The sequence below is a fragment of the Mirounga leonina genome, unplaced genomic scaffold (genome assembly GCF_011800145.1).
Source record: "Mirounga leonina isolate KUSES-001 unplaced genomic scaffold, KU_Mleo_1.0 Mir_129, whole genome shotgun sequence".
Taxonomy (NCBI): Eukaryota; Metazoa; Chordata; class Mammalia; order Carnivora; family Phocidae; genus Mirounga; species Mirounga leonina.
This window is the reverse complement of record NW_023270323.1, coordinates 63,743,205-63,771,133: the sequence shown is the minus strand read 5'-3', so window position 1 is coordinate 63,771,133 and position 27,929 is coordinate 63,743,205. Positions and strand designations below refer to the sequence as shown.

The following is a 27,929-nucleotide window of genomic DNA, read 5'->3' as shown; positions in this document are numbered from 1 at the left end:
TCAGCCATAAAAAAGGAAGGAAATCCTGTCCCATGCTACAACACTGATGAACCCTGAGGACATTATGCTAAGTGAAATGAACCAGTCACAGAACGATGAATGCTGCACGATTCCACTCAGACGAGGTATCTAAGTAGTCAAGCTACAGAAAGTAACACAGTGGTTACCCAGAGCTGGGAGGGCAGGGGAATGGAAAGTTGCTGTCTAACAGGCACAGCGTTTCAGCCATGCAAGATGAAACGGTTCTAGAAATCTGCTGTGCAATACTGTACTTCTACTTAATATTAAACTGTACACGTAAAAGTTTGTAAAGAGGTAAGTCTTTTGTCATGTTTTACTGGCAATTAAAACAAAAGTTAAATAAATAGCCCATAAAAACAGCAAAGTAGACCTGAAACCCAAATCCAGGCAGTTTGAACTCAATTACTGCATGGCACCACTTCCTATCATGCATATGGAAAACAGTATGCAAATATAGGAAATATGCACAATTTTTGATGTCTATTCATATGTTGAATAGTTTTGGTTTTTTTATACATATCTCAGAAGAATACTGTTCACTGAGGTGACGTGTATAATTTATTTGAAATTAAAAGTTGAATATTTTTAATTTCTCTTATTTACCACACAAGAAGCTTCTGATTTTTATATCTTACAGTTAAATCTTTTTCAAATTCCTATTATTTCCATAAATAGATGAAATAATTTTTAAAACCCTACTATCGGGGCACCTGGGTGGCTCTGTCAGTTAAACGTCTGCCTTCGGCTCAGGTCATGATCCCAGGGTCCCGGGATCGAGTCCCGCATTGGGCTCCCTGCTCAGCGGGGAGCCTGCTTCTCCCTCTCCTTCTCCCCCTCCCCCTGCTCATTCTCTCTCTCTCTCGTTCTCTCTCAAATAAATAAATAAAATCTTCAAATAAATAAGTAAATAAATAAAACCCTATTGTCAGAAAATATCATTTTTTTCTTGGCCCAAGTCAGGGTTTTACAAATTTTTTAAATTAAATGTTCGGCATTATAAAAGACATAACAAGTAGCAATGAATTCCCAAGGATAGAGAGACAAGCTCCCTAAGTCACGTGTCCAATCGTGAAATAACAGTTCAAAACTTGGGAGTACACCAGTTAAAAACGTGTGAGTGACAGACACTCAGCTTAACTGTAAAGAAAAACAACTTTAAAAAACACGCTTCCTTCTACAGTTAATAAAACATGAAATTACTTTCTAATGTCATTATTTTTTCCCATTTCAGGTTTTCACTCTGACTTACCGCTTGGCAGACACTGCCATTTCTGGTTTGGGTTATTCCTCCCACGAAGACCACACAGGTCAGGAAAACATGAAAGCACAAGTTCACAAGCATGTGCCAGCCCTTGAGACTGATTCTAATCAAACTGTTAAAAGGAAAAATATGAATATTCAGGCTAGTTCATGTGAGGCAGGAGGCTAGGATATTCATCCGCAAGTTAGCAATTCCAACTGCATAAAAGGCCAAACGTAAATGTTTTATGCTTAAACGTTTTACTTAAAATACACGTTCTATCAGACACACACACACACACAAACACAGGATTTGAGACCTCATTTCACTCAATACAGTTTCTTAACATTTCACTTCATGCACTAAAAAAGACAAGTCATTTATGGAACTATTGCATCCACTAAAGGCTAAACAAATTCTCCATAATAAGAAGTATCTGGGCTTCTGTTAGTTACCACGTCTTATGACAGCTGGATTATTTGTTTGCTTCCAGGAGATTTCTGCAAGCTGCCGATCTCTGCTTTTCTTGACCTACTAGGATAACACGGTCTAAATGCCCAGTACATTTCCTCCTGGCCTTTCATAACAAAATGTTGAAGTCTTTCTTTCTTTTAATATCAAAATCTCCTTTTGTTTCTTCACTAAATGTCAAGAAATGCCATGTAAGTCCAGCTTAAATAGGAAAATACATTCTAGCAAAACCTCTCGTAGAGTGAATTTCTGCTTAGCAAATCCTTCCAGTTTGTTATTCCCTACCATAAAATAAAAGTTTCTGTAGCTTTGCCTCCAATTAACAAACCATCTCCATGTTTAAATGCCACAAACTGCCTTACAAGGGCCATCTATAAAACAAAGAAGATCACAACATGCACAAAGGCATCAATTAGAAGTACCACCACCGTCGGCTTCTGGAAGACACTGCCACAGGAAACAAGCCTCCAGCTCACCTCACCCGCTTGCTGCCCCCCTGTCCCACCTCCCAGCCTCCAACACATACCTCCCATATTCTTTCCCAGAAACAAACAGACCATCTCCTGGACTAATTCCTTATGTCTCGAATTGCATGAACTGAAGGAAGCTTGTACGTATTCTAAAGTAATGGCTCTTCCTTCGGAAGGTAAGCATGGTGTTGAACTCAGTTTTATCCTAATTCGATGTGAAATAAACTCCCTCCACTCGAAGTCCCCCATTTGCCAAGTTGCCTTTCTTACCTGTGATGGTATATATAACTGATGATGACCGCCAGGAGGCTTAAGAGGAGAATGATGGCGGTAGTATAAACCACGGGGTGCAGCAGACCGGCTGCCTGGGCGTAGAGTTCGGATCCTGTCAAGTCCTGAGGGAAAAAAGAAAGTCCCGTTCCAGGTGCACGTTTCTGGACATGCAGAGATTATCTCCAGGGACGAACCACACGCTGACCCTCATATCTCTTTGTTTTATTCAAGGACCAATGTTTCATGCTATCTTCTTCACACCTTACTCTGCCTTCCTAGCTTCCACTGTGCAAGTTACTTATGGTGTATGTACATATAGGGTGTGTGTGTGTGTGTATATACGTGCATACATATGTATGCATAGATGTACATACATATGCATTCATGCATATGTACATATTTATACATGCACACACCCTTGCTCTACATCTGAGATGTAGATAAATCTGAATACTGACTTTGCTACGAGGGTCATGGAGAGACAGCAACAGACTTGTGATCAGGCAGAGTAGTACCTCCAAGACAATCAAGCCTAAACGGCTCTCGCTAACCATCTGTGGTCAAGTTCAACTCCGAGTTCAACAAATACAAGCGGACTGACCATTGGGTAAAGCACTGGGGATGCAATGGTAAGACGTGGTTCCTGCCCTTAAAGAGCTGCCCCTCACAGGGGAGAGACACCCACAATCAGATTGCAACAATGTCTGAAGATGGTAAAGGCAACACGGTTTTGGGAGTGAAGAGCTCAAAATCTATACTGTAAGTAACAGCAAATCACTTCTAAAGCATTTACCATAATCCAGGCACCAAGCCAGCACTTTACACTGAGTACCTCTACGAGCTATAGGTATATCAGCAGCCCCACTGTAGAGGTTGAGCAAGTGAGGCACAAAGAGGTTAAGTGTCATGACATTTGGTCCAAGGGAACGTGGCTGCCACGTCTGTCCTCCCGAACACAATGCAGACAGTGCCCGACTAAAATGAAAACAGTCGACACCATAAGGCTTCCTTCCTTATAAAGGACCAAAGCAGGCTGGGCAGGTGCCTCCGCCCCAGCCACGGTCCCCACACCAGAAAACCGGGGCTGTAGAGTCACCAGATCCTGTCCCGAAATTATCCTTCTAAACTGACTCTGGAAGCTACAAAAGGACAGCTGGACGGAGGAAGCCGTTCACAGTAAATGCATCTTTAATCCAGAGGTGCCTGACACATCTAGAAAAGCTAGATAGAAAAGGGGACAGATTTTCCTGAAGAATCGGAAGTCGACAATATACAAATTATAGATCTAAAAAGATCGTATCAGAACACCTTAACAAGCCCCTCACTGTAACAAATGATGAAGAGAGGCCCACGGAGACTGACAAAAATCACAGTTAATAGGAAACTGGAGCTACAACATGGGAAATTGAATTCTAGTCTGAGAGCTCCACTATGTCGTGATGAGTCTCAAACCTGCAATTCATCTATTTATTTGACAAATGTTAATTGGGTACCCACCATGGCCAGGCACTATGCCAAGCACTGGATACTCAGCGAAACGCAGAATGTAGTCCCAGCCCTCGAGAGCTGACAGGCTGTAAACTGAGTAGCAGAAAAGGGAAAATATAAGAGAAAAAGCCTATCACCATGAAGTCTGCACCATCTGCCCCTATGAGATGCTCACACGATTAGTCTATAGTCCCAGGGCCTGCACGCACTCACATTTTGCCAGAAGTCCAGAATATCCATGGGAAAATTCAAAAAAACACTGGGGCAATGAGAACCAGTTAGATGCTAGTAAAAGCAGACACAGTTCCTCTCAATTTCTACAAAGAGCTACTATTCCAGTGCAGAATTAATAACTGGTATTATTCAGATAAGATAATTCAATATCTAGGATTTGGCCTCTAGACTCCTTCCATGCACCACATATTTGACATTCCTCTAGGAAATGTTCAGTAACACATCACCACTCACTTGCTGGCTACCTGAGTCTGGAGCCGTTGCCTCCCTATAAGGTGAAGACACCACTAATCACCTGGCAGGGTCTGGGTAGGGGCCAGAGGGAGGGCACGCCAGCGTGCCTTTCACAGGCCTCATGGGAGAGCTAACAAACACAGGTGGCCACATAATATCTAATGAACCATCAGACAAAGTGCCAACTCAGTTCTCAAAATATATTGCATATAATATTTACATTTAAAAGCAATTAGTGTTTCTCAAAAGTCAAGTGAAGAGAATAGAGAAATAGAGAAAGAAACTGGAGGCTGAAATAAAGGGCGAAGACCCTCATCCAAGTTCCAACTGGAGGAAGACACAGGTGCTCCTGTCACTGGTCCCGCAGGGCATGCTTCTTCTGGGGCATTTTGGATTGTCACCACAAAATGATCTACCCAAAAGGAAGAGAACCCCAGCCGAGAGACCGACCCAGGGAAAGGGGTAAAGTGCCAAACAGTAAGTACTTTAGGCTTTGAGGGCCAAGAGGGAAATTGAGGTTACTGTGCAGGTGTTTATTAACCACTTAAAGCAGCTGACGGGACTGGGCCTGTGGGTCAAATGCTCACCATGGTTTATAGACATCAGATATAAAGAAAACAAATTAAGCTAAGAAAACCTATCTCTTTTTTAAAAAGATTTATTTATTTATTTGAGAGAGAGCGAGAGAAAGCGTGTGTGTGTGTGTGTGTGTGTGTATTGTGTGTATGGGAACAGGGGAGAGGAATGGGGGAAGACAGAGAAACAATCCCAAGCAGAATCCATGCTGAGCATGGGGCCAGATGCAGGGCTTGACCTCACGACCCAGAGATCATGACCTGAGCTGAAACCAAGAGTCTGACACTCTTGATTTTTTTTAAAGAGGATATAAAAAGCACTAACTATAAAAAGCAAGACCTTAGGAAAATTAAGAAACTCTGTTCATAAAAAGACAACATTAAGAGAAAAAGGAGAAAGGCACTTTTATAGACTGAATGTTTGTGTCCCTCCAAAATCCATATGTTGAAACACTAATCCCCAATATGATGGTATTAAGAGGTAGGGTCTATTGGGAGGTGATCAGGACACAGTGGCCTCATGAATGGATTAGCACCTGGATAAAAGGGACCCCGGAGAGCTCCCTTGCCCTTTCCACCATGTGAGGACACAGGAAAAAGATGCCATCTATGAGCCAGCAAGCGGGCCCTCACCAGATACCGAATCTGGTAGGACCTTGATCTTGGGCTTCAGGCTTCCAGAACTGTGAGAAATAAATTCCTGTCCTTTATAAACCACCCCAGCCTACGGTCCTCTGTTACAGCAGCCCTAACTCATTAAGACCGGCATGGACGGGCGCCTGGGTGGCTCAGTCGGTTAAGCGACTGCCTTCGGCTCAGGTCATGATCCTGGAGTCCCTGGATCGAGTCCCGCATCAGGCTCCCTGCTCGGCGGGGAGTCTGCTTCTCCCTCTGATCCTCCCCCTCTCATGCTGTCTCCCATTCTCTCTCTCAGATAAATAAAATCTTTAAAAAAAAAAAAAAAAAAGAAAGAAAGAAACCAGACACAAAAGAGTATATACTGTAAAATTCCAATTTTATGAAGTTTAAGAATAGGCAAAATTGATCTATGGTGACAGACATGGGACAGGGGATATCTCATGAGACATGCTGGGATTAACCAGAAAGAAGCATAGGAGAGCTAACAAGTGCTCAAGCCAAAATCTTAATCTTGATGGTAGTCGAAGGTACGTATTCACCTAAAAAAATCATTAACCATACACCTAAGATCTATATATGCACTTTGCTCAATACCTCCACTGAACAAAATTGGTCCCCCTTTGAGACCACTTCAGAAAACTTATCCTGCAGATTTTCTATTAAATATGCGAAATAATATTGTACAAGGCAATTACTGGAAACAGAGGAAGACCTAAATAAGTCATGGTAGGAACATAAAATAATGTTCAATGGTGAAAAAGAATGAAGCTGGTGAGCCTGGGTGGCTCAGTCGGTTGGGAGTCAGACTCTTGGTTTCGGCTCGGGTCCTGATCTCATGGGTTATGGGACAGAGCCCGGAATCCAGCTCTGTGCTCAGCGGAGAGTCTGCTTGGGGATTCTCAAGCTCTGACCCTCCCCAAGCTTGCTCTTGAGCTCTCTCTCTTGCTCCCTCTAGAATAAATAAATAAATCTTAAAAAAAAAAAAAAATGAGGAAGATATAGGAAGATTTCAGAAAGGAGATTTACTGGAGTGACTAAGACATTGATTTCTGGAGTCTGAATTCAAGTCTCAATTCCAACACTAACTTTGCAAAGTTGGGCATGGTGCTTAACCTCACTATGCCTCAGTTTCTCCACCTGTAAACTGGGCGTAATGATTAATAGCACTAGACCTCATGAGGTAGCCACAAGGACCAAATAAGTTAATGCATGTAAAGACTTCAGGAGAATGCCTAGAACATAAGCAGTTAATGAAAATTAGCCACCAGCATCATATCATCCTAAAGTACCATAAGTTATATTATTCCAAGGACACCATCACCGTCAGAAGATACACTGTCTCATGGGGGAAAAAAAGCATGGTTTGAAACAATGTTTGCAGCATGCAGCCTTCATGCAAAAATGAAAGAAAATAGGACTAGATATTCATTCTGCTTCAATATACATGAAAATCCCCTCAAAAACAGGCAAGAAACTTCTATTAGTGACAAGTTACCTACTTTGTCCAGAGTGACCATAATGGAAGAGAGGCGTGGAGGTCAAGTTTTCACTATAGATTAATGTGTTGAAATAACTAAGACATTTGATCCCTGTGAATGCAGTACCTATTTAAGAATTATATTTTAAAAATGTTGCTAGCATGCATGTTTAATCATAGCGTAGGTGAAGCTGAAGTTTGCTTTCATTCAGCAAGTTTTATACAAACAAAATTTCAAAGCCACACTAGAGGGATGTGGTTAACAAATGAGAGCTCGCTAGTTTCCTGTATTTCTGTGTGAACACAGTAACAAAAGGGAATCACGGTACAGAGGCCATTTTATCTTTACTACTATCACTGACGGTCCTACCCAAATAGTCTGACCCCACACGTTACCTCCTTACTACTCAGGTTTCTTTTGTCTCCTACTAACCCCAACTTCTAGGAATCTTTCTGCCTCAATTCCTACTATTTCTGATCATTTATTTCAAGCAGACCTAATTTCTGCTTAAGTTTTTTCTCTGGCTCCCACTGTGACCTAGGATATATACAACTGGTTACATACAGCAGGACATCTACTGAACAGAACCATGGTATCTATTCTGGATTTGCAAACAAATATATTCTTTGTCTCATTTTTTTAAGCACGATCAGGAAAAAGTTTTTATCTGCCATAATAGGAATTTAGATTTGCTACAGAAAGCCATCTATTAAGACAGTTTTCAAGAAAAATAGGATTTTATCGATTATTCAAAATAGTGCCAGGTAAGGAAAAAAGATGCTGATTTCCAAAATTTAAAAGATACCTGATTTCCAAAATTTAGAAGATAGCTGTTTTATCTCAGACATAGGTTTATTCAAAAGTAGGCATAATTCCATCGGCTGTGCCTTCATGTTTAATTAGCAATTCTAAAAATCCCATAATTTTTGTTAACAATTTTTGTTGACAATTTCAGATACATTTCACTTCGCTGCCTCTAGGTGGCACAGTTACATTTTAAAAGAGCAAAAGAAAGGCTATTCTTTGAAAATAGAAAAATATCTCGGTACTGTATTTTTTAGCTTTAAAGAATTGTGTATTACATTTTTTAAAAGATTAAAAGCATGAACGATAAAATAGCTTATTCTTTCTAGAAAAGGATTATGCCAATTTAAATAGTTTAGAAGAACAGCTAGGAAGTTCAAAAATAGATGCTTTTAAGTATTAAATAAAAATAAAAGTTTCACATGTACAGTATCATGTCATTAACAGTGAAGCCTATAAAATGCCTTTTGTGTGTGTTTTGTTTCATTTATTTTGCCCAACTTTCTCTACTTATTATGTAAAGTTCAGACAATGCTGTATCTCTATTATTTCTCCTCCAGTACTTTCTAATTTCGGGTTATTTTATAATCAAAACCTGAACGATAAAACACTTTGAAAGAAAATGCTTCATACTTTATTGCTTCATGCTTGAATGTGAAAGGTTACTACAAAATAATAAAATGTGAACTTAAGAGAAACCAGACTCAAAATTACAGATATCAAATACCTTCTATCTGGGAGAAGTCTAAACTTATCAACAAGAACTATACACAAGAAAAGGATAAATAACTTAAAGAAATATGCTGAGTCGGACTCCTGTAGTCTCTACCCATGGTCAGCTGAGCTAAATAACAGACGTATTGACGGAGGTCACTGAAAGACCATCCTCACACCCCGCTAAACAATCTATTCCCTCCTCTGCCTGTCTGGCCAGAGGTTGGGTATGGTATATACTTAATTGAGGTGCAAAGAGAAAACCAAAAAAGGAGTTCAGGAAAATCTACTTCAGGCTTGCTTCAAAATCATTTCTAGTGGTAAATACACTTTCTGGGTTTGTTTGTTTGTTTTTAAGATTTATTTATGAGAGAGAGTGAGAGCGTGTGAGTGAACACAAGCCGGGGAGGGGGGGGGGAGTGAGAGAATCCCAAACAGACTCTCCACTGAGCACAGAGCCTGACATGGGGCTCGATCCCACAACCCTGAGATCATGACCTAAGCCAAAATCAAGAGTCAGATGCTTAACCAACTGACCCACCCAGGCGCCCCACGCTTTTGTTTTGTTAAGAAAAGAATTTACAAAAAGTAAGATATATTATGTTTCAAGATTATTTAGTGCTTTGATAAAATCCTGTCTAGATAACAGATTCAGATCTGGAGGCAGGAAGAGAAACATAAGCATCCTCACTCCCAGGCTAGCCTCGTGCCATTTCTCAAAAATGTCTTTCAGATTCCTAAGTAATTCCTTCCACTGCTCTCCAAATGCATGTCTACGTACTCCATGTATATACTGTAATATAAAATACAAACTAGTATGGCTAATTTCACACTTACCAGCTCAGGAACCAGGTTCACTTAAGTAACTCGTTAATAACAGAACTGTTCCGATACATTCATATACACATTTATATATATCTATACATTTTAGTTTCCCTGAGACTAAAGAAACTGGCTAACACAGACTAACATATGAATAGTGGTAAATAACAGAAAACAACATTAGCGTGATTAGCATTAACAGTGAAAAGACACGACCTGGGTCAATACTGTCACTTACCATGACTAAATGAAAATTGCCACGGTTACTCTAAATTCAAGAGTCTAAAACTTATGCTGTATAGTGGGAAAAAGTGGTAGACGGCAAAGAAGGAAAATCTCTCACTGTTCACTGTGTATCTTTGGGCAAATGAGTCACTCTTTCCTGTTTAATAGTTGGACTGTATGGACCCAAAATGTATCCAAATTTCAGAAGATCAAAGTTTAGTGGAACTGATTCACTTATAAAGTTTCCTGAAAATCCCTATAACCAAGTTCAATCCCATACATCGCACTCGGTCGTCACTTAATTTCCTTTTAAATTCAGAATTACCCCAAATATTACCTCCTAATACAAGGTAACAGTTTATGTTAAAAGTTAAAAAAAAAAAAAAAAATCTTCACTGGAGCTTAACTACGCATAGGGAAAAAATGAGGAAATTTAGTGTTTATGCATAAAGTTAACAATTGCCATACCATTAAAACTGCATAGTTACTAAGGGAATAGCACTGAATGGTGGTGATATTTTCATCCGAGTAGAGTATATGGCACCCATCTGACTTCCAGCCTCCTTGTCCATTCAGCAAATCGAAATCCCACTGGGCAGCCACGGCATCTGCTCCGTGCGCGATTCGACGCAGTGTCACATTAACAGGGATGTGGTGGGTATCCACATTCACACCATCTGGAGAAAATGGGAAATGAAAATATTTCTGAAACAAACTTCAGAAACAATGAAATGTCGACTTCCACACGAATGGGTACTCTGTGGTATTGTTTTTCACTAGGGACTCATTAAAGCGAGAAGGAACAAAAATAAGCATTTTTTAGGTATGGGATATCATAAAGTCCCACTGTCTAGTCACGACAGGAGAACATAAGCCACGTAACAAACCTATTTTGGTGAGAATCACAGGGGTAACCACCGTACGCCGTTTTCCATCGTCAGCCAAATTTGTTGAATTCCCGGTGGCTGGGAAAAGCTTTCCGTTGCGGAATGCGATGAGTTGAAGCTTATAGAGAGAGTCATCAGTGGGTCTGACTTCCCTTTTTTGCTTTGGTGAGAAAAGGGAAGGAGGAAGCTGAATAGAAGCCTCGATGATAGTATTCTGAATATACATAAAAAAAAAAAAATCAAAGAAAGGTTGCCATATTAGTGTGCAGAAACCAGAAAGAACAGTTCGAACGGCTATGAATGTTTAATAGTTAGAACAATTTATCAGTTACACGAAATATCCAAACACCACACCAAAGCACAGAAGAAGCATAAAATAAAGAGAAATGCAAACTCTATTTCAAAGAGTTAAAGTCGTAAACAAGGAATTATTTCAGACAATAAAGTGAATTTTCCAATGGTAACAAATACTGCTGACGTCGATAGCATTAAACAGATCAAGAATCTCAGTGATCACTCTTTCTATCAATTTTACAACGATCAATTATAGATATAAGCACCAATGCAACCCACCACAAATGTGAGTTTAATTAATTTGGACTTATGGAACTCTAAGGTGATTCAGGATGGATTCAAACTGTCAACTAAAAGAAATTCTACATACTTAATAGAAACTTAGATTCAAGCAAACTCTAATCTTAGCAGAAGTGCCCCTGAGACTAAGAAACATGTTAGAAATCAGGTTAGAGAAACATAGTAACAAACAGAGCAGCTGATCACTGAATGTTTTACATACTTCTTTATTAGGGATTGTTAAACTATAAATTATTTAGCATTCAATAAAAAACAAATCTGTATACCAAGGAGGCAAATAATTAACCACTTAAAAAAATTCCCTGTTTGAAGAATTCATCACAAAGTTTTTCTCTTGACATCAATCTCCCTCCAATCCACAGAATTTCCTCCTAAGAAACATATTTGATCTTAAATTAGTTTAAAGAGCACCCCAGTTCTCCAATGTTTAGCAAATACTGCCCCCCCAATCCTAAGTACATCATATGATTTGGCTAAAACCTACATTTCAAATTCCTCTTCTAACATTCCCTATTCCACCACCTGTAACCTGGTCACCCTGAATATATCAATCCTTGAGATTCCCTACATTTTTTATGCCACTTGGGAGTGCTGCACATGCCAGGACCCCTTGCTGAAATGCTCTGCTGTTCTTTTGTCTGGCAAACTCTTGAACTGGGCAGATCTGATTTCTAGCAAGATAATTTTGCAGGCAATGTCAAAGACGGATCAGAATAAGAGTGGCTGACAACCAGGAGAAAGACATCCTTAACATGGGGCTTTTTGGGGGGATTAATTACATGACTCCTCGGTATACTGCTTTTCCAGTTAGCTGCTCCCTCTTCTGGCCTCTCGTGGTATTCCGCACCCATCTCCATCGTAACTAATACGTGCAATATCACAATGCAACTCACTGTCTGCCCCTTTAACTACAGTAGCAGGATTTTTGAGTGCAGATCATCTCACTTATTTTTCTGGACCCCCTATGTTAATAATAGTTCCTGGTATTTGTATTTGATAAAAGTAACCCATTGTTTGTAAAACTAATGAAAGTCTGTGTGGCATGATTATATTTTTAAAAGGTTCTATTTAAGCAAGTGATTAACTTTAAAATGAGTTCTTAACAGCTGTGCTTAGAACAATGCTGGAACACACTGGACACACACAAATATCTGCTGAATAAAGTATTCTGAAAGTCTGAATATTGGAAGTGTGAATACTTCTTTTAAATTGAAGATGCCAAGAAGATAATTGGTAGAAATATTTTGCCTAAGAAACATGCACAAAAAGGTTTCTACTATTCTCACTTACAAACATAATAACCTGATGGAGACACAAAGTCTGTTATAAATTCATCTATTAAATTTCTATTCTGTATATAAATTTATCTGAAGTGTGAAATGAGGTAGCAAAAAAGGAAAAACATCAACAGATTGACTAGTTAAAAGGTCAAAATCCTGACAAAGCGTTACAAACTGGACATCTATTAAAATTTAAGAACTATACGATTCAATAAAATAACTATTGTGAACACAAAATGACTCAAAAGCAAAGCACAACTCTCTAGGAAAGCATTACCTACGGGTTATCAAATTAATTTTAAAAAGAAGACATACTGACACTTTTTAAAAGAGCTGAAAAAGGAAATGACATCTTTGATTTCTGGAAGTCAGAAAATGTTTTCTACCAAAGTTTAAACTTGTAAAACCATCCAAACAACAGCAAATTATAAAAAGTCAGAAGAGTATGAACAGATCACCGAGAGATGAAAGCTACATACTTTGGCTTCTAAAATACCCTTTAAAGTCCAATAATGGAATATGGCTCAATAATAATTACAGGGGCTCTGGAATGGACAGAGGATGGCTAGGAGTGCTGGAAAAACTGCATCAATAATGAATAATGTTTGGATTTTTATAGTAAGAATATATTTGTATATTTCATTTCTTTAAAAGAAGTGATTGTTAATTATGGAAAAGTTGTAAATTTCATGAACCAAATCACCGAGGAACACCCATTTGTTACATCTGTCATGATTTTACCTTTTGCCACTTGGCCTAAAGGCAAGGAACCAGTCTGTCATTTCATTTAAACCATCTATTCATTTTAAAATGTATGGATCACAGCAATGGAAACACAAGGCAATTACAGCTAATAAGTCAGAAAAAGCGCTCTTAAAACCCTTTGGGAAATACATGTTTTTGGAGTCTAATGTTTGCCACCCCTGGGGAAAGGAACATAAGATCTGAAACAAGAAACCAGGATGTGGGTCCCAGCCTTACCACTTTGTGGCCCCTTAACACGGCACAGTTTTGTTTACACTCTCTGGGTCTCATCTGTCATGGGCATCGAATGATGATCTTTCTAACGAATGGCTGTGAGGATCACAGGGGATCATGACCATGACAAGCACAAGAGGCTACATAATTGTGGGTGGTATTTTTATGACTATTACTGCCTCAGTGTGGCATGTGGTTATCTGGAGGCTGGCGGGGGGGGGGGGGAAGAAAATGCCTTCAAGTAATGGACTTACCAACAATCATCTAGAACCTCATCATATTTTGACTTCCACAGTTCACTTCTAGTATTAATTTCAATACTAAAAATTGACAAAGTATGAACATACATGAAATGGATGTTATCACAGAGCTCTTATTATTTTATTTGCAAAATTCATGTATATTTCCCTACTTACAGTGACATTAAACTGGGAAGAAAATACACATCATAAGGGATATTAATTCAAATGCTTCCACTAGATTTTAACACCTTTCCTTATGAAACAATCAGAACTTCTGATACTGTGTAGTTAATACATTAAAATTTCCTGAAATCCTAATTTTGCTCACTTCTATAGAATTCTAACACTAAAACTGGAATGAGTCAAAGAGGCACCTGCCTTAAAACAATAAAATACTAAAACAAATAATAAAAATACTAATTTACTTATGTTGTCTTAACAATCTACACTCTTGCTTTTAAACAGATATGATATGTGCTAATTTTCTTGTGTATAATTAGTTATTAAATGCATACCACTTTTTTATTATCTCACTGCTAAAGATTAACAGGGATTTTGTTTGCCTTCAGAATCAAGTTTTTAACTAACTTTCCTTGCTAATTAAGCTTCGGCTGCTAAATTTTATCCAACAGTATTTACTGGATGTTTCATTGCTCTGTGCTAGGCACTCTGGAGATATTCGATGAGTAAGCCATGGTCCCTGCCTCAAATATTCATATTCTAACAAGGGAGAGGCAACAACAATAAAACAATGACAAGAACATTTATTAAGTGCTTGTTCTGTGCTGGACACTATTGTGAATGTCCACACATTTGCCTCACATAATCCTCTCAATAACCCATTGAGGTAGGTACTATTTCATGATGCCCATGTAACAAATGAGGAACTGACATTCAGAGAGGTTCAGGTACTTGCACAAGTTTGCACAGCTGTTAAGTGGGGGAGAAGAATGTGAATCCAGGATGTCTGGCTACAGAGACCACATTCTTTGTCCCCATATCCCATGGCTTCTCAGTATAACTCAACCTGCCATGATACCAGCTTCTAATTATTCTATAGAAGAACGAACAAAGCACTAGGAAACTAACAGGCAGTGATGAATTCTCAGGAAGAGAAGGAGGGTACTATTTGAATGGAGTCTTAGAGGAGCAAGGCTCTTACTGGGCAGGGGTATGGGACTGAGGGCAGGAGAAGGGGCAGAAAGGAGGGAGGGGGCATGAAGACATATACGACTGGTCTGGAAAGTTAAAGAACTTCAGCTGGGCTAAAACCCTAGGTGTCGAGGACGAGGGAAATAGGGGATGCAGAGAGAAACACTGATTTCTAAATTCCACTCAAGAAAACTTTAAAGAACCAGTTCTTTTAGGCTACATTGCAGCTCTCCATTGAACTCAAAACACCAGCAAGTTCTAAAAGCTCTTAGTCATTTATCACAAACAGGTTCTGTCTGGTGATGGTAACATGGTCTGTTATGGTGCCAAGGGGGGAAGGAAGCATTCGGTGAAGACAAGAGCAGAGATTCGGTGCTGTAAGAGTCAGACGACAGCTACCTCAGTCTCCCCCTGGCCGACCGACTGAGGCCAGGCACTGGAACTCACTGCTGACTCAAGCCCTCGCTCTGCCCTCAAGCAGTCCTCGGTCCGGTATAGGAGTCACGAAACCCATCTGGCTCCTGTACATCACGCGCAATGATACAGGAGCTGAGCATTACAGGCAAAGTACGGAAGAGAAATAAAGGAGATGAGAGTGGGAGAGGACCGACAGGATGGTATTTGGTCAAGGTTTCTTGAAGGTGACAGTTCTGCACACAGCCAAATTGCCCGGGAAGGGTAAGGGTAGGAGCTGGGAAGTCTAGTAGGAGAATTAGCATGAGACTGGCCTAGGAATGGCCAGTGGTTGGGAGAGGAGCCAAGGGAGGTCTGTTGTTACCGGACCGAAGACAGGAGGGAGGAAGAGCCATGTGGCAGGAGTGCAGATAAATGCCAAAGGAGGAAGCTATCCGATGGCCAGCCTCCAGATAGACAAGGAGTGTCCATGAGGGGATGGGCAAGGTCAATTTCCACGCCAGGTAGATCCAGGGATAATGCTAACAATAGTAACCACCTGAAATGATGTGCACACAGACAACCTGCACGGTTCCGCAAACCGGAAGGCTCCTGGAGGCCCTCTGTTCTGTAGGTACCCGCCCTTCAGTTGCTAAAGGGTGGACGGACTGGGTGATGCTCCCCAGAGGACCAGCAGGGCTCAGGGAGCCCTCGGGAACTGGCACAGCAGCTGAATTTGCTACAGGGTTTGGAAGTATTTTACTATCTTACTGACTGTCCTGGTTACATTGGGACATGCTGGTCGAACGTCAGGCAGGCCTAGGTAGACCAATCTATACAAGAAGGATGGATTTTTAAGGAAGAGCCTAGGGACCCAAAGACTACATGGGAAGTCACAATGGTTTGGGTAATACAGAAGTCCAAACCAGACTGTGATGGTAGCAAAGACAGGACAGAGATTGAAGAAATACATAGGGAGCAATTCAAGTAAGGTTCCTATTGCTAACAGAGAAACTGCCTTTTTAGAGGTTTAACTTCGTATGATAGCATATTCTCCCATTCAAGGGTAATATCAATTAGGAGGTGTTCGCTTTATCTTAGTATATTCAAGGCATTAAAAAAAAAAAAAGACATGCAAGAAGAGTAAAAACTGCCCTAGTAATAAAGTTAAAAATATAAAGTAAGTTTTCTATTAAAGTGCTAAAGCATTTTGCTCTTTTGATGTTATAATTTTTAACTAATTTTATGTCACAAAGGATATATCATGTCATCAATGAAGCATGAATAATAGTGTAATGTGTCCTTGGTTTCTGGCCATAGATGATCTTAAGAGGATAAAATCGTGTGAAATTGACAAATCTGAGTGTGTTCATTTAAAGCTTTCTACTCTGGCAGGTAGAAACTCTCCTTACCCAGAGGGGTAGCTTGTGAAATTGATTAAATGTAGGGTTTCATCATTTGTAATCCCTTTCTACCAACTATGATCATCTAAGATAGAAGGGTTCATCAATTTTAAGTGCTCCTCAAAGACACATGCTTCTCTCTCTTGGGCTGGTGTGCGATTCTGTGTCTCTGCCTTTTATGGTGTGTTTTTACTGATGAACAACACAGTAAGGAAAACAGCAGGTCAGCAGGAGTGTGGCTGGGTACATTAAGTACCCTCCCAGAGGGAAGAGTCACAAATAAATCTTGCCAATTTTCCTCTGAGTATATTATATCAAGTAAATATATTATCATTAGACATTCTGACCTAGCTGAGATTGTCTTGGGCAGTGGGGGAAGTTGGATTACTTCTAAATTTGGCAAACCGGCTCTCCTTATGGAGGTCACTGGCGTCAAGGTGAACAAAATAATGTTAATTTTCTTTCATTCATTCTTTCAATATCTACTGAGTGCCCAAATCCATCCATCCATCCATCCATCCATCCATCCATTCATTCATTCATTCATTCAATATTTACTAAGTGCCCACAAAGTACCAGGACACCTAACACCCATTTGATCAATTACCATGCAGCCTTTAAAGTGAATGCAATGCTGTTTGTGATATAATTCAGGGACAAGCCAGAACCAAAGAACATACTGTGTAATTAAAATCCATAGAGAACACAGTTACACATGGCCACACAAAGCTAAATGAGAAAACGTGGTCCCATTAGGGTGTTGGAATCGTACCTCCACTATGTGCTTCGATGTAGTTTTAATGAAACACATCTATACCCCAAATGTTGAAACTCAATAAAAATGCTTTTCATTGCAATAAAACACACATTTTCTGAAGACAGATCACATGTTTGCACTTCTTTGCCAAAAATCTTGATCTACAGCTTGCCTGATTAAATGCCCGATCTCAAGGCTGGCTTTTCCATTAGGTCCAGTGGACACAGAGCCAAGGGCACGCAATATTTGGAGGAGGTCTATGGAAATGTTTTCATGTCTTTAAAATTAGGAGCGTAAAAATGAACTTTCAGGTCAAAGAAAATGTTCTAAAATGTATTAATATATTCATCTTTTTACCACTTGGAGTCATAAAATATAATTTTGATATTTTTGTGTGGAGAATGGGGTCCAAAGGGCAAAAGTGTCTAGGCCCATGAAAATCATAACATGTCCCTTCCCGGTCTGAATTTCTTTTCAAAGAACAGCCAAAACAATACCAATACCCACCCTACCCCACCCCCAAATAGCTTCTAAAAATTAGGTTATTTTGCAAAGCAAACCATTTTGAGTTTTCTAATCTGACAGTACTAACAGTAAAGAGTCTTAAATGCTTATGGAATACAACATACCTTTAGTGCCAGACTTGAAAACGTATTTGAAACATTGCACTTAAAGCTCAGCTGCTTATCCAGGTTTCCGTCCAGGTCCCGCCTCCCATACTCAGAAAGGCCTGTCCGGTCAGCGGCTGCTACCTTCTGGAACACGGTGCACGTCATCCCAGTGAAGCCCACCGCCTTGATGACATAAGCTTCCAGAGCAATATTGGGTGAATACTTCAAAAGTCAAACAGGAGTTATGAAAGGTTTACAGCATGAGGGAAAAACACTTTCGAAGAGTTCTCAAACACAAATCACTGTACATAAGCTGGAGGCAAAAGCTCCACTTCTTACTTAACAAAGACATTGTGCAGGTAACTGGCACATAAAAAAAGATGCTGGAAACCAAAGGATATCCTAAACTAGACAGATACCAAGTGAGGAAACAAGTCATAAAGTATGGAAGATCAGAGATAAGTGAGAAGTCAATTAAAAATCATTTAAAGAGCACTTTGAGGAAACTATAAGCTAAAAATGAAAGTGTCTTATAAAAAAAATGAGCTAGAGAAATCAGTGGACTCTCTTAATGATAATACAAGAGGAGTATTAGGGTCTGAGAAATAACACTCTTAACAGTTGCCTTGCTCTGGGCTGGCCCAGTTGGAAGAGCATGCAACTCTTGATCTTGGGGTCATGAGTTCGAGCCCCACGTTGAGTACAGAGATTACTTTAAAATAAAAATTTAAAAAGTAAAATTTAAAAAAAAAATAGAGGTCTCCTCATTCCAATACTTCATGCCATATTCACTCTTTTCTATTATGGGGAAATGAAGTTAACTCTTTGCAGGTAGACAGCATCTCCGTCCTTTCTTTACGGATGACCGAGTGATGCCCACTGTATTGGCAAGGCACCATTCTAAGGACCATATATAGACAATGTCCTCTTTTTCAATTTTTTTTAAGCGTAAAATTTCTGTGTGAGGTATATAAAATCTATCAGGAAAATAAGATACAAATTAAAAAAATATAAAAGACCACATAGAATCTGCCACGCACCATATGCATGGTAGAAAAGAACTGTTGGTTTCCCCAAATACTCAAGACTGACAAATCTTTGCATTAGCTTCTGTCACATGGATGACACATGGTGAAAAATCTTACTAAGTTCAATTATATTTGTTAACAAATGAAATTCCATTCTTTTACTGAGCAAAGATACATACTATTATGACAAACATGTGAAACCTCCATCAAAAGAAAGAAAACTGCAGTTTTGAGGTGCTTTGGAAGCTGTCTCACATTACAAGTAGATGCATAATTTCCTGGAACCTTTTTAACACTTTGACGTGGAGTGTAGACACCTACAATGCACCTTTATTATATCCTAGGGTTCTCTGAAGAACCAACGAGGTGCAGAGGAAGGAAGAAGCCCTTGGAGCCAAGTAGTAAGGCTAAAGCATGGGATTTAAAATGGATCTAGATGACCAGACAGGATAAAATGTAGCCATAAAAATGGCAAGCTGGTTTCAAGTAAGTTCATGTATCTGAGAAAGAAATTACCCTGAACTACGTTGTCAGGATAGCAGCCAAGGTAGACCTCCATTCCATTTATTATTCAAGGAGGCAATCCTAAACTTCACTGAACAAAAGGAACAATAAAACACAGTATCATCAAAAAGATCCCATTGATCTTTGGGAAAACAGTAATCTTTAATTGTATAAAATCACAGGAGGATTTCTAGAATATTCTATGAACCTACTGAAATAGTTAGGAAATGAAAACCATGGTCAAGATTCCAGAGTGTGAGTCATAAGGGAATGAGACTTTACTTATCATATTTTACCACACTTTTAGAAAAAGTCAGCAGGACACCAGTTCAATTTAGCACAAATAAAATTTAATACTATTTAACTTAAGGGTGATTATTAAATATAAAAACTCATCATTCCAAGAGTGACATCAACTGGAAATGCCAAGAGTTCACATGGGTTGGAGGGCCTCCCAGTTCTCTTTTGAAATTGGAACCTGGGCAAGCAATCAGACAACTCTCTCAAACCGGGACTGGATGGTGGGTCGATGACAGACAGTACAGCAAACCTACCGTGTGCTTATTTGGTTTTAGATTAAATGGTGAGAACCATTTAAACAGCAAATTAAGAAAGTATTTTACAGTTACCAAGAAAACAGACTACTCAAAAGCAAAATGAGCTTTTAAACTGTTAGACAACAGGAAATTCTATAATAATCGGCAGTAACGGAAAATACCCACCCTATCATGGGGGGGGGGGGAACCTATCTTTTTTAAGTTCAAGTTGGCTTTCAATGAATTTTTTTCTTAGAATTCAAGGACAGTGTTACACTTACTGTTGAATAAACATGAGCTCCGTTTGCTAATCGGTACGTAGCGATGCGCTGCAGACACTGAACAATTCTACTGCAGGCCTTCGCTTCCCTCTGTGCCAACCCAAGGACACGCTCATCAGCCAACATGATGTTACTTGCGATGTCGACCATCACATCACCTAGCTAGCAGGTATGCAGGGGAAAAAAGAAAGACTTTTAAAACCAATGCAGGATGTTTTACATAATCAAAATCACAATGAGACACCAAGATTAGCCATCAGTCTCAATGTTCACGTTAAAACCCAATGGGCACTTTTATTTTTTCTCACTGAAACGTTTCCAGATAGGCACAGCATGTTCGGTTATGACCATTTGGTGATACTTAGCTCAAAACAGTATACTTAAACAACAACCAACTCATTGGGGAAGGATGCCAGGTGGTACTCCATTTGACAAGGGGGGAAAAAAAAGGCATTAAATTAATCAAGGAGAATGGAAAGACATCACATGGTTCCCAGAATAAAGAGATCTCAACTCTTTGTCTGGGAAAACATTTATAAACACCTCTTTCTGTGTAAGTGTTAATTCAGTATTATTATTAAGAAATAGACATGACCACCTCATTAGTATCCTGTCACGTCCAAAAACCTAAGTGTGTCCAGCTACTGAGTTCCCCACATGGGCTGGACCACTGGATGGATGTTAGCACATACGGTTTCCACTACCTCGAATGAACTTCTTCTGTTCCTCCCAGCCTGATGAATGCTTTAAGATCCAGTGCCACGAAACAAATGGATCCTAAGAGGTGCTCACTTTTCCACCACTTGTTTTGTTTCATTTACTGAATTCCTTCTATTAAGTTCAGTTCCTCACTCACAGATGTAAGCATCTGTCAGGCAATCACAGCAAAGTGTCAATAACTCCTGTTGATCCTGACTTATATGTCCCACGTCAAAGAGATGCAATGAACAGTCCAGGCTAATGAGACATACTGGTGACGAGGGTGTTTGGTATCAAGCAGAATGTTCATGAGACGGAGATCTATGGCAGAAAGAACTACAAAAGCATTCCAGAGGCAGGATCAGAGGATTTACAAGCTGCTGGGTCCTCTAATCAAGAAACAAGTAGCAAAGGTGGTAAGCCCTAAAGCCAAGCGAGAGAGCTAAGGCCGTTTTGGCAGATGTCTTTTGATCATCCCAGAAGATCCCAGATGAATTTTTCAACCCTGTTCTGCATCCAATACTCTTCCCAAGATGTGTAATTATGAGGCTGAGGGGGGACTGGAAAATGTTTGGTCCATCCCACCCACGGTTCACTTCACAAAGGAGATCAGAAATCCACCAGATCACAACGCTGGAACACAATGGGATAAGGAACTAAGTGAGTACAGGGGCGAAGAACACGACTTCAAATCCTGACCACACTGGCTGGCTGGACACTTACCCTCCTGTACCTTCCTTTATTTGTAAAAGGGGGATAACAACAATCCTGTCTTTTCTGAATGTTGTGAAGATTAAGTTCCTGTAATAAATACTAGGTTCCTGAAACCACGCCTGGTTAGCGGTATTCATTATGTTATTGCCTTTTTTTTTTTTTTTTTTAACATTTCAATTCCAGCACAGGCCTTTCTTTGAAGATAGCTCTAGAAGGAGTGTTAAGAGGAGTGGTGCATTTACATCCAAAAATATGTAAGAACTCATATAACTCAACAGCAGAAGAACCAATCTGATTAAAAGTCAGGTGGAGCATCTGAATAGACATTTTTCTAAAGAAGACATACAGATGACCAAAAGGTACATGAAAAGGTGTCCAACGTCACTAAGCATCAGAGAAATGCTAATCAAAACCACAGTGAGATGTCACCTCACACCTCTGAAAATGGCTATGGAGAAGATAAGAGTAAGAAGAGGGGATGAGGATGTGGAGACAGGGGAGCCCTGGGCACTGCTGGTGGGAATGTAAACTGGTCCAGCCACTTACTTATGGAAAACAGTATTGAGGTTTCTCAAAGGATTAAAGACAGAACTACCATATGATCCAGCAATTCCACTTCCAAGTATTTATCCAAAGAAAATGAAAACACTAATTTGAACAGATATACACACCTCATGTTCATACCAGCATTATTTATAATAGCCAAGACATAGAAACAACCTAAGTGTCTATCAATGGATGAATGGATAAAAAAGATGTGATGTGTATGCACGCCCCCCCCGCTGCCACACACTGGAATATTACATAGTCATAAAAAAAGGACATCCTGCCATTTGCGACAACATGGCTGGAACTTAACTTGAGGTATTATGCTAAGTGAAATAAGTCAGAGAAACACAATTACCGTAGGATCTCACTTACATGTGGAATCTTGAAAAAACAACAAAAAAACAAAACAAAACAAAACAAAAAACCACCAAGAGAACAGACTGGTGGTTGCCAGAGATGAGAGTGGGGATTGGGCAAAACAGGTAAAGGGTATCAAAAGGTACAAATTTCCAGTCATAAATAAGTCATGGGGATGTAACGTACAGCACGGTGACTATAGTTAATAACACTATTGTATATTTGCAAGTTGCTAAGAGAGATCTTTCTCATGACAAGAAAAAATATTTTCTAACTCTACGGTGATGGATGTTAACTAGACTTACTTTGGTGATCATTTCACAATACACACAAACGTTGACTCATTATGTTGTACACCTAAAACTAATATATCAATTACACCTCAATAAAAAATTAAAAAATTGAATTTACAAAGAGGGGTGCCTTTTTAAAGTCTGAGTTCATATATAAAAAGGATCAATGCGTCCAGCAAAACTGCCTTTCTCTACTCTCTAAAGTGCTGCCACCTCATTCAATTAAAAATACTTCATAGACTTCTCAATGCCCCTAACATAGTATATCACGATTCTTTCCTTATTTTATTTCCAATGTAAACATCTCGAGGGCAGAGACAACACAATGTCTCACTTATATTTATACCCTTATTCAGTAGTAAAACTCTTGGTGTACAAGCCAATAGCTAGACAGTTCCGTTTACTCACTATTTATTGAGGACCAAGGTAAGCCAGACACTGTCCAGAGCGATGGAGATACAACAGTAAGAGAAACATACAAGATCTATCTGGGGGCTTACAATCTTTGAGGAAAATACAAAACAAGCAAGTAAACACATTTTTATAAGTGACTAGGTTGCGGTAACTGCAGTGAACAAACCTACCAGACTGATATATGATGAAGAGTAATAGAATTTAATCCAAACACCCTATTTTAATAGACCCAGACATTCTCAAAGGGCATTTACCCCAAACCCAACACATTAACAAGATCAACTGAGAACTAGAAAGGCCTATAATCAACTTCAATGCAATCCAGAGCCTATCCATTTTATACAACTCATGGACTATTGGCATCCTAGTATATATTCTACATATTCCTAACAAACAGGTATGGGGGTGAATTTCATTCTAACAGAAGCCTGTGGGGTGCCTGGGTGGCTCAGCCGGTTAAGCGTCTGCCTTTGGCTCAGGTCATGATCCCAGGGTCCTGGGATCAAGCCCTGCATCAGGTTCCATGCTCAGCAGGAAGCCTGCTTCTCCCTCTCCCACTCCCCCTGCTTGTGTTCCCTCTCTCGCTGTGTCTCTCTCTGTCAAATAAATAAATAAAATCTTAAAAAAAAAAAAAAGAAGAAGAAGCCCTTATTTCTAGAGTTATAAAGGCAGTGGTTCCCAATACGGCCAATTGCTGAGTATGTCCATCAGCCATTTATCCAGCGACTGGAATAATACCTGCCAACTCTTAACAGGAATTCAGAGTTAGCTGGAATAACCTGGCTAAGGGTCTCTCTATTATTACCTATTGTTAGTTCAAAAAAAAATTTTTTAAAGCAATTTTACTAGATTGAAGTATAATGGACAGGGATAGCACAAAATGTAAAGAGGATTCTGAACCCTGAACCAACTCTTGCCAAGGAACAGGCTGACACTCTTCAGTTAAAACCATGGGCCACTTGTACAGAAGAAAGCTCACTCAGAATTTAAAAGAAAAAAACAGCCCAAGGGTGGAGCCAAGAGCTGTGGAGAATTAATTTGAGGCTTACTCAAGGGACTGGTGATTTCTCAGCTAAACTTCAGAATCTCAATGGACCAGGTACTAATGTGTGACTCCTACTTCCCCTCTTTAGAGAGGGAGATTCTCTGTCTCACAACAGTGTTTGGTGTGTGCAAGGCACATAACTTGTCTCCTTAGTTCATAGGTCTTTAGACTGAGAAGTACTCGACGCAAGGAACCTCATTCAAAGAGCCAAATACACACCTGGACCTGATTTTGATAATGGGATCCTGGGGCTCAAGCCTGACCTGGAAGCAGTAACAGGATGAAAATACTGGAGTTTTAGGGAGTATTTTGCATGTGGGGAGGGATATAGATTTTAAAATGATTTAACACTTATCTGGGGCTGATGTACCGTACTGCTTAAATTCTGTTACATAGGTCATACCTACACTGGGTGGACAATTGCGCAGGAGTAAAAAACATCTCTACTGTGGAAAGAAATGGGTTGTCACACCAATGATTTCTATCACCCATGTGTATTTGCTGTGGGAGAACCTAAGAAAAATTTCTTGCTCCCAGGAGCCTTGTGAAACAACGTGATACTCTGACTGCATGAGCTTCTTCAATTACTGGCCACATATACACAGGAGACAAACAAGCAAGCAGAAGGGGGAAAAGAAGTCATGAAAGGCTAGTTCAAATTTTTATGCAAAAATAAATAGGTAAAAGAGATGATGGGGTTTAAAATATACTCTATGGCTGCCAAAGAAATTTCCACTGGCTGCAAACACCTAAAAGATAATATATAAGAATATCCAGATTCTAAAGTACTAGAGAAATAAATATATAAGGTATTTATAAATTAGTAATTTATAAATTTATAAATTAACAATTACAACTCCACTTGTCTCATGCTTTTTTTAGTTTTAAACGTGTGGACTTTATAAAGATCCAACATGAGACCTGACAGATATATCATTTCTACTGAAAAACTATAATTATTACCTGATCAAAGAGCCACGGCTATGGCCCACTAGGTAATGCTAGTAATGCACTTTAATGTGTGTTAATAATTGTAAAGAAAAGAGGGTACCCTTTGTACTCTAAGAGGGTACATAGCTAGCCAAGAGTGATTGCTTTCACACAGAACAAGCTATCTTTCTCATTATTTCATTCCAAATGGCTAAGAACTTATGAAAAGGATTTGTTGCCAAGATATTCCCTAGAGCAGGTAATCACAAAATGCTGTATACTTCCATAGCTTGGTTACGGAAGCAGTTCTGAATCTGTCACAGGGGCAAAAAAGGACACAAAAAGGATAACAGCACATGAAAAATTACATTGGATTAAAAAAGTATTCCTACGATCGGACACACAAAGATAGTTTGGCAACTGCAAGGAGCGTTAAAAAGCATTGTGTTTCTCCTTGACCTCATTTCCCGAAGGCCACTCCAGCCACAAAAGGGTCAGGAGGAATCATGCACCTGCTCTTCCACCTGTCACACTAAATGGTTGAGGCTCAAATAAAAACACGTGAGAATGCACTTTTATCAAAGATAAAAGGGTAAAGAAATGAAAATGCCACATGAGTAACAAAGAAAGTATTAAGTGTCATTTGTTGTAAGAATATTTCATGCTCTCAATAGATATGTTTGGAACTCTGATCAAAACGAGATCCACATCATCTGTAAATTTCATGAATTTCTGATATGCTAGCATATGAAACACACAATACATAAACTAAACTTGAATTTAATTTTAATGGAGAAGTAGAGTATAACCCTGAAGACAGAATATTTCTGTGCCTTAAATACTCCTGGGTTAAGTCTTCAACTCTGTCACTTGCCAGCTAAATGTCTGAGTCAGTTATTGAGACTCTCCAAGCCTCAGTTTGTTTGCTCATTTGTAAAATGAGACCAAGAACCCTAAGAGAATTTCTCGGAAGGTTTCATTCCACAGTAAATAAAGAAAACAAAACTGAAGACAAATATCCTCCTGAAGAAATTCATGTCATTTTTGAGAAAAACCAAGGGATCTAGGCCCCTCCCCAGTTTGCATTTTCCAGCAAAGCAGCAGGGGGTACCCACTCCCCTCACCCCCTTAAATCTAATAACCAGAAAAGCAAGAATTACAGACTCATGTGTGGAACTGGGCAGTTGCTTGGGGACGGGTAAGGTGGTGATGGGTTGTACAGGAATGACGTGCAGTCCAAACTCGACTAGATAAAAATAGTAATAAATAATAATAATAATACTAATAGCAGCCGCTGGTATTATTATTAAGTTCAGGCAATCCTCATGATTTTTTCCTAGATACAAATGACATATAATACTGAGATCATACCTATCTCTAAGTATGTTACTGCCTGCTTACTTTTAATGAAGGACTTGGCCCACTGTGAAGCCAAGTTTTAAAAGTGTATTTATGTCCCTCTTTACTAGGTTCAGTGTCCTGAGTGCCTCAGGATCCCACCACAGGCTTCTCGGCTCGCTTAGTTAAGCAGTCAATATTCAGTGAGAGTCTCACTGTGATAATCACCAGGGCCTGTGGCAAAGATTAAAGATCTGATTTTATTGTGGTCTAGGAGCAAAGAAGGTAATGAGGAACAGGACGATGAGGACCATGGGGGATCCAGGGAAACAGGTGGGGCGGGGGGAGAGATTGAGAATAAAGCTGTGTGGAGTAAATGCCACATTTATGGCCCATTTCCTCACAAAAAGGATTTAAAGTAGCTTAGCAAAATAAAAAGGATTATTCTTTTTAATTAAGAAAACAAATAAAGAGTGGGAAATACAGACTTACAATAAAAAAGAGACACAGGTAAAAATATGCATCAGTGCAGAGCTTCTAGGACCCGGGGAAGATGGTGTGTTTCTAGTCAAAGTGATGAAGACAATACCGTAATTATCAAGAGAAAGAAGAATATTTCGGGGAGTCTGGGTCACTTAGTCGGTTAAGAGACTGACTCTTGGTTTCAGCTCAGGTTATGATCTCAGGGTCCTGGGATCAAGCCCCATGTCGGGCTCTGCACTCAGCAGGGAGTCTGCTTGAGATTCTCTCTCGCTCTCCCTCTGCCCCTCCTGCTCGTGCTCTCTGTCTCAAATAAATAAATAAACCAGGAAGGAAAGAGGGAAGGAAGGAAGAAAGGGAAGGGAAGGGAAGGGAAGGGAAGGGAAGGGAAGGGAAGGGAAGGGAAGGGAGGGAGGGAGGGAGGAAGGGAGGGAAGGGAAGGGAAGGAAGAAGGGAAGGAAGGATGGACAAACATCTCTTCCAGGTCAACAAAGCCACTTCCATGACAAATTCTCAGGACATATGAGGTGGAACTTGGGGGGCGGCCCCCTGCACCCTCAGCCAGACCTTCATAGTGAATGGAAGAGCTGAACTCTTAGAGTCCTCTAATTCTCCCGAGGGAAAGCACAGTTTGTGTTTTCTGATGAAAGACACATGTGCATCTCCCTTTCTGGGAGGATGGAGAACTAGGTACTCAGGATGATTCTCCCGCTAACACGTGAAAAATGCTGAGCAAAAACAAGTGAGAGGAAAACCTGCACCACTGACCAGTCAGA

General features: G+C 39.8%; 1 protein-coding gene across 4 annotated transcripts in view; it reads right to left on the bottom strand.

The window, feature by feature from the left end:
• ADGRA3 (adhesion G protein-coupled receptor A3) overlaps positions 1-27,929 on the bottom strand; it is a 123,849-nt gene that overhangs the window by 11,939 nt on the left and 83,981 nt on the right. For all 4 annotated transcript variants that reach the window (XM_035005214.1, XM_035005217.1, XM_035005215.1 and 1 more), the window contains 6 exons: positions 20,335-20,496; positions 18,004-18,207; positions 10,576-10,789; positions 10,157-10,365; positions 2,473-2,597; positions 1,271-1,394 (listed from right to left, as the gene is read on the bottom strand). In XM_035005214.1, coding sequence (XP_034861105.1) covers positions 1,271-1,394; positions 2,473-2,597; positions 10,157-10,365; positions 10,576-10,789; positions 18,004-18,207; positions 20,335-20,496 — 1,038 coding nt within the window. The remainder of the gene's footprint in view (positions 1-1,270; positions 1,395-2,472; positions 2,598-10,156; positions 10,366-10,575; positions 10,790-18,003; positions 18,208-20,334; positions 20,497-27,929) is intronic.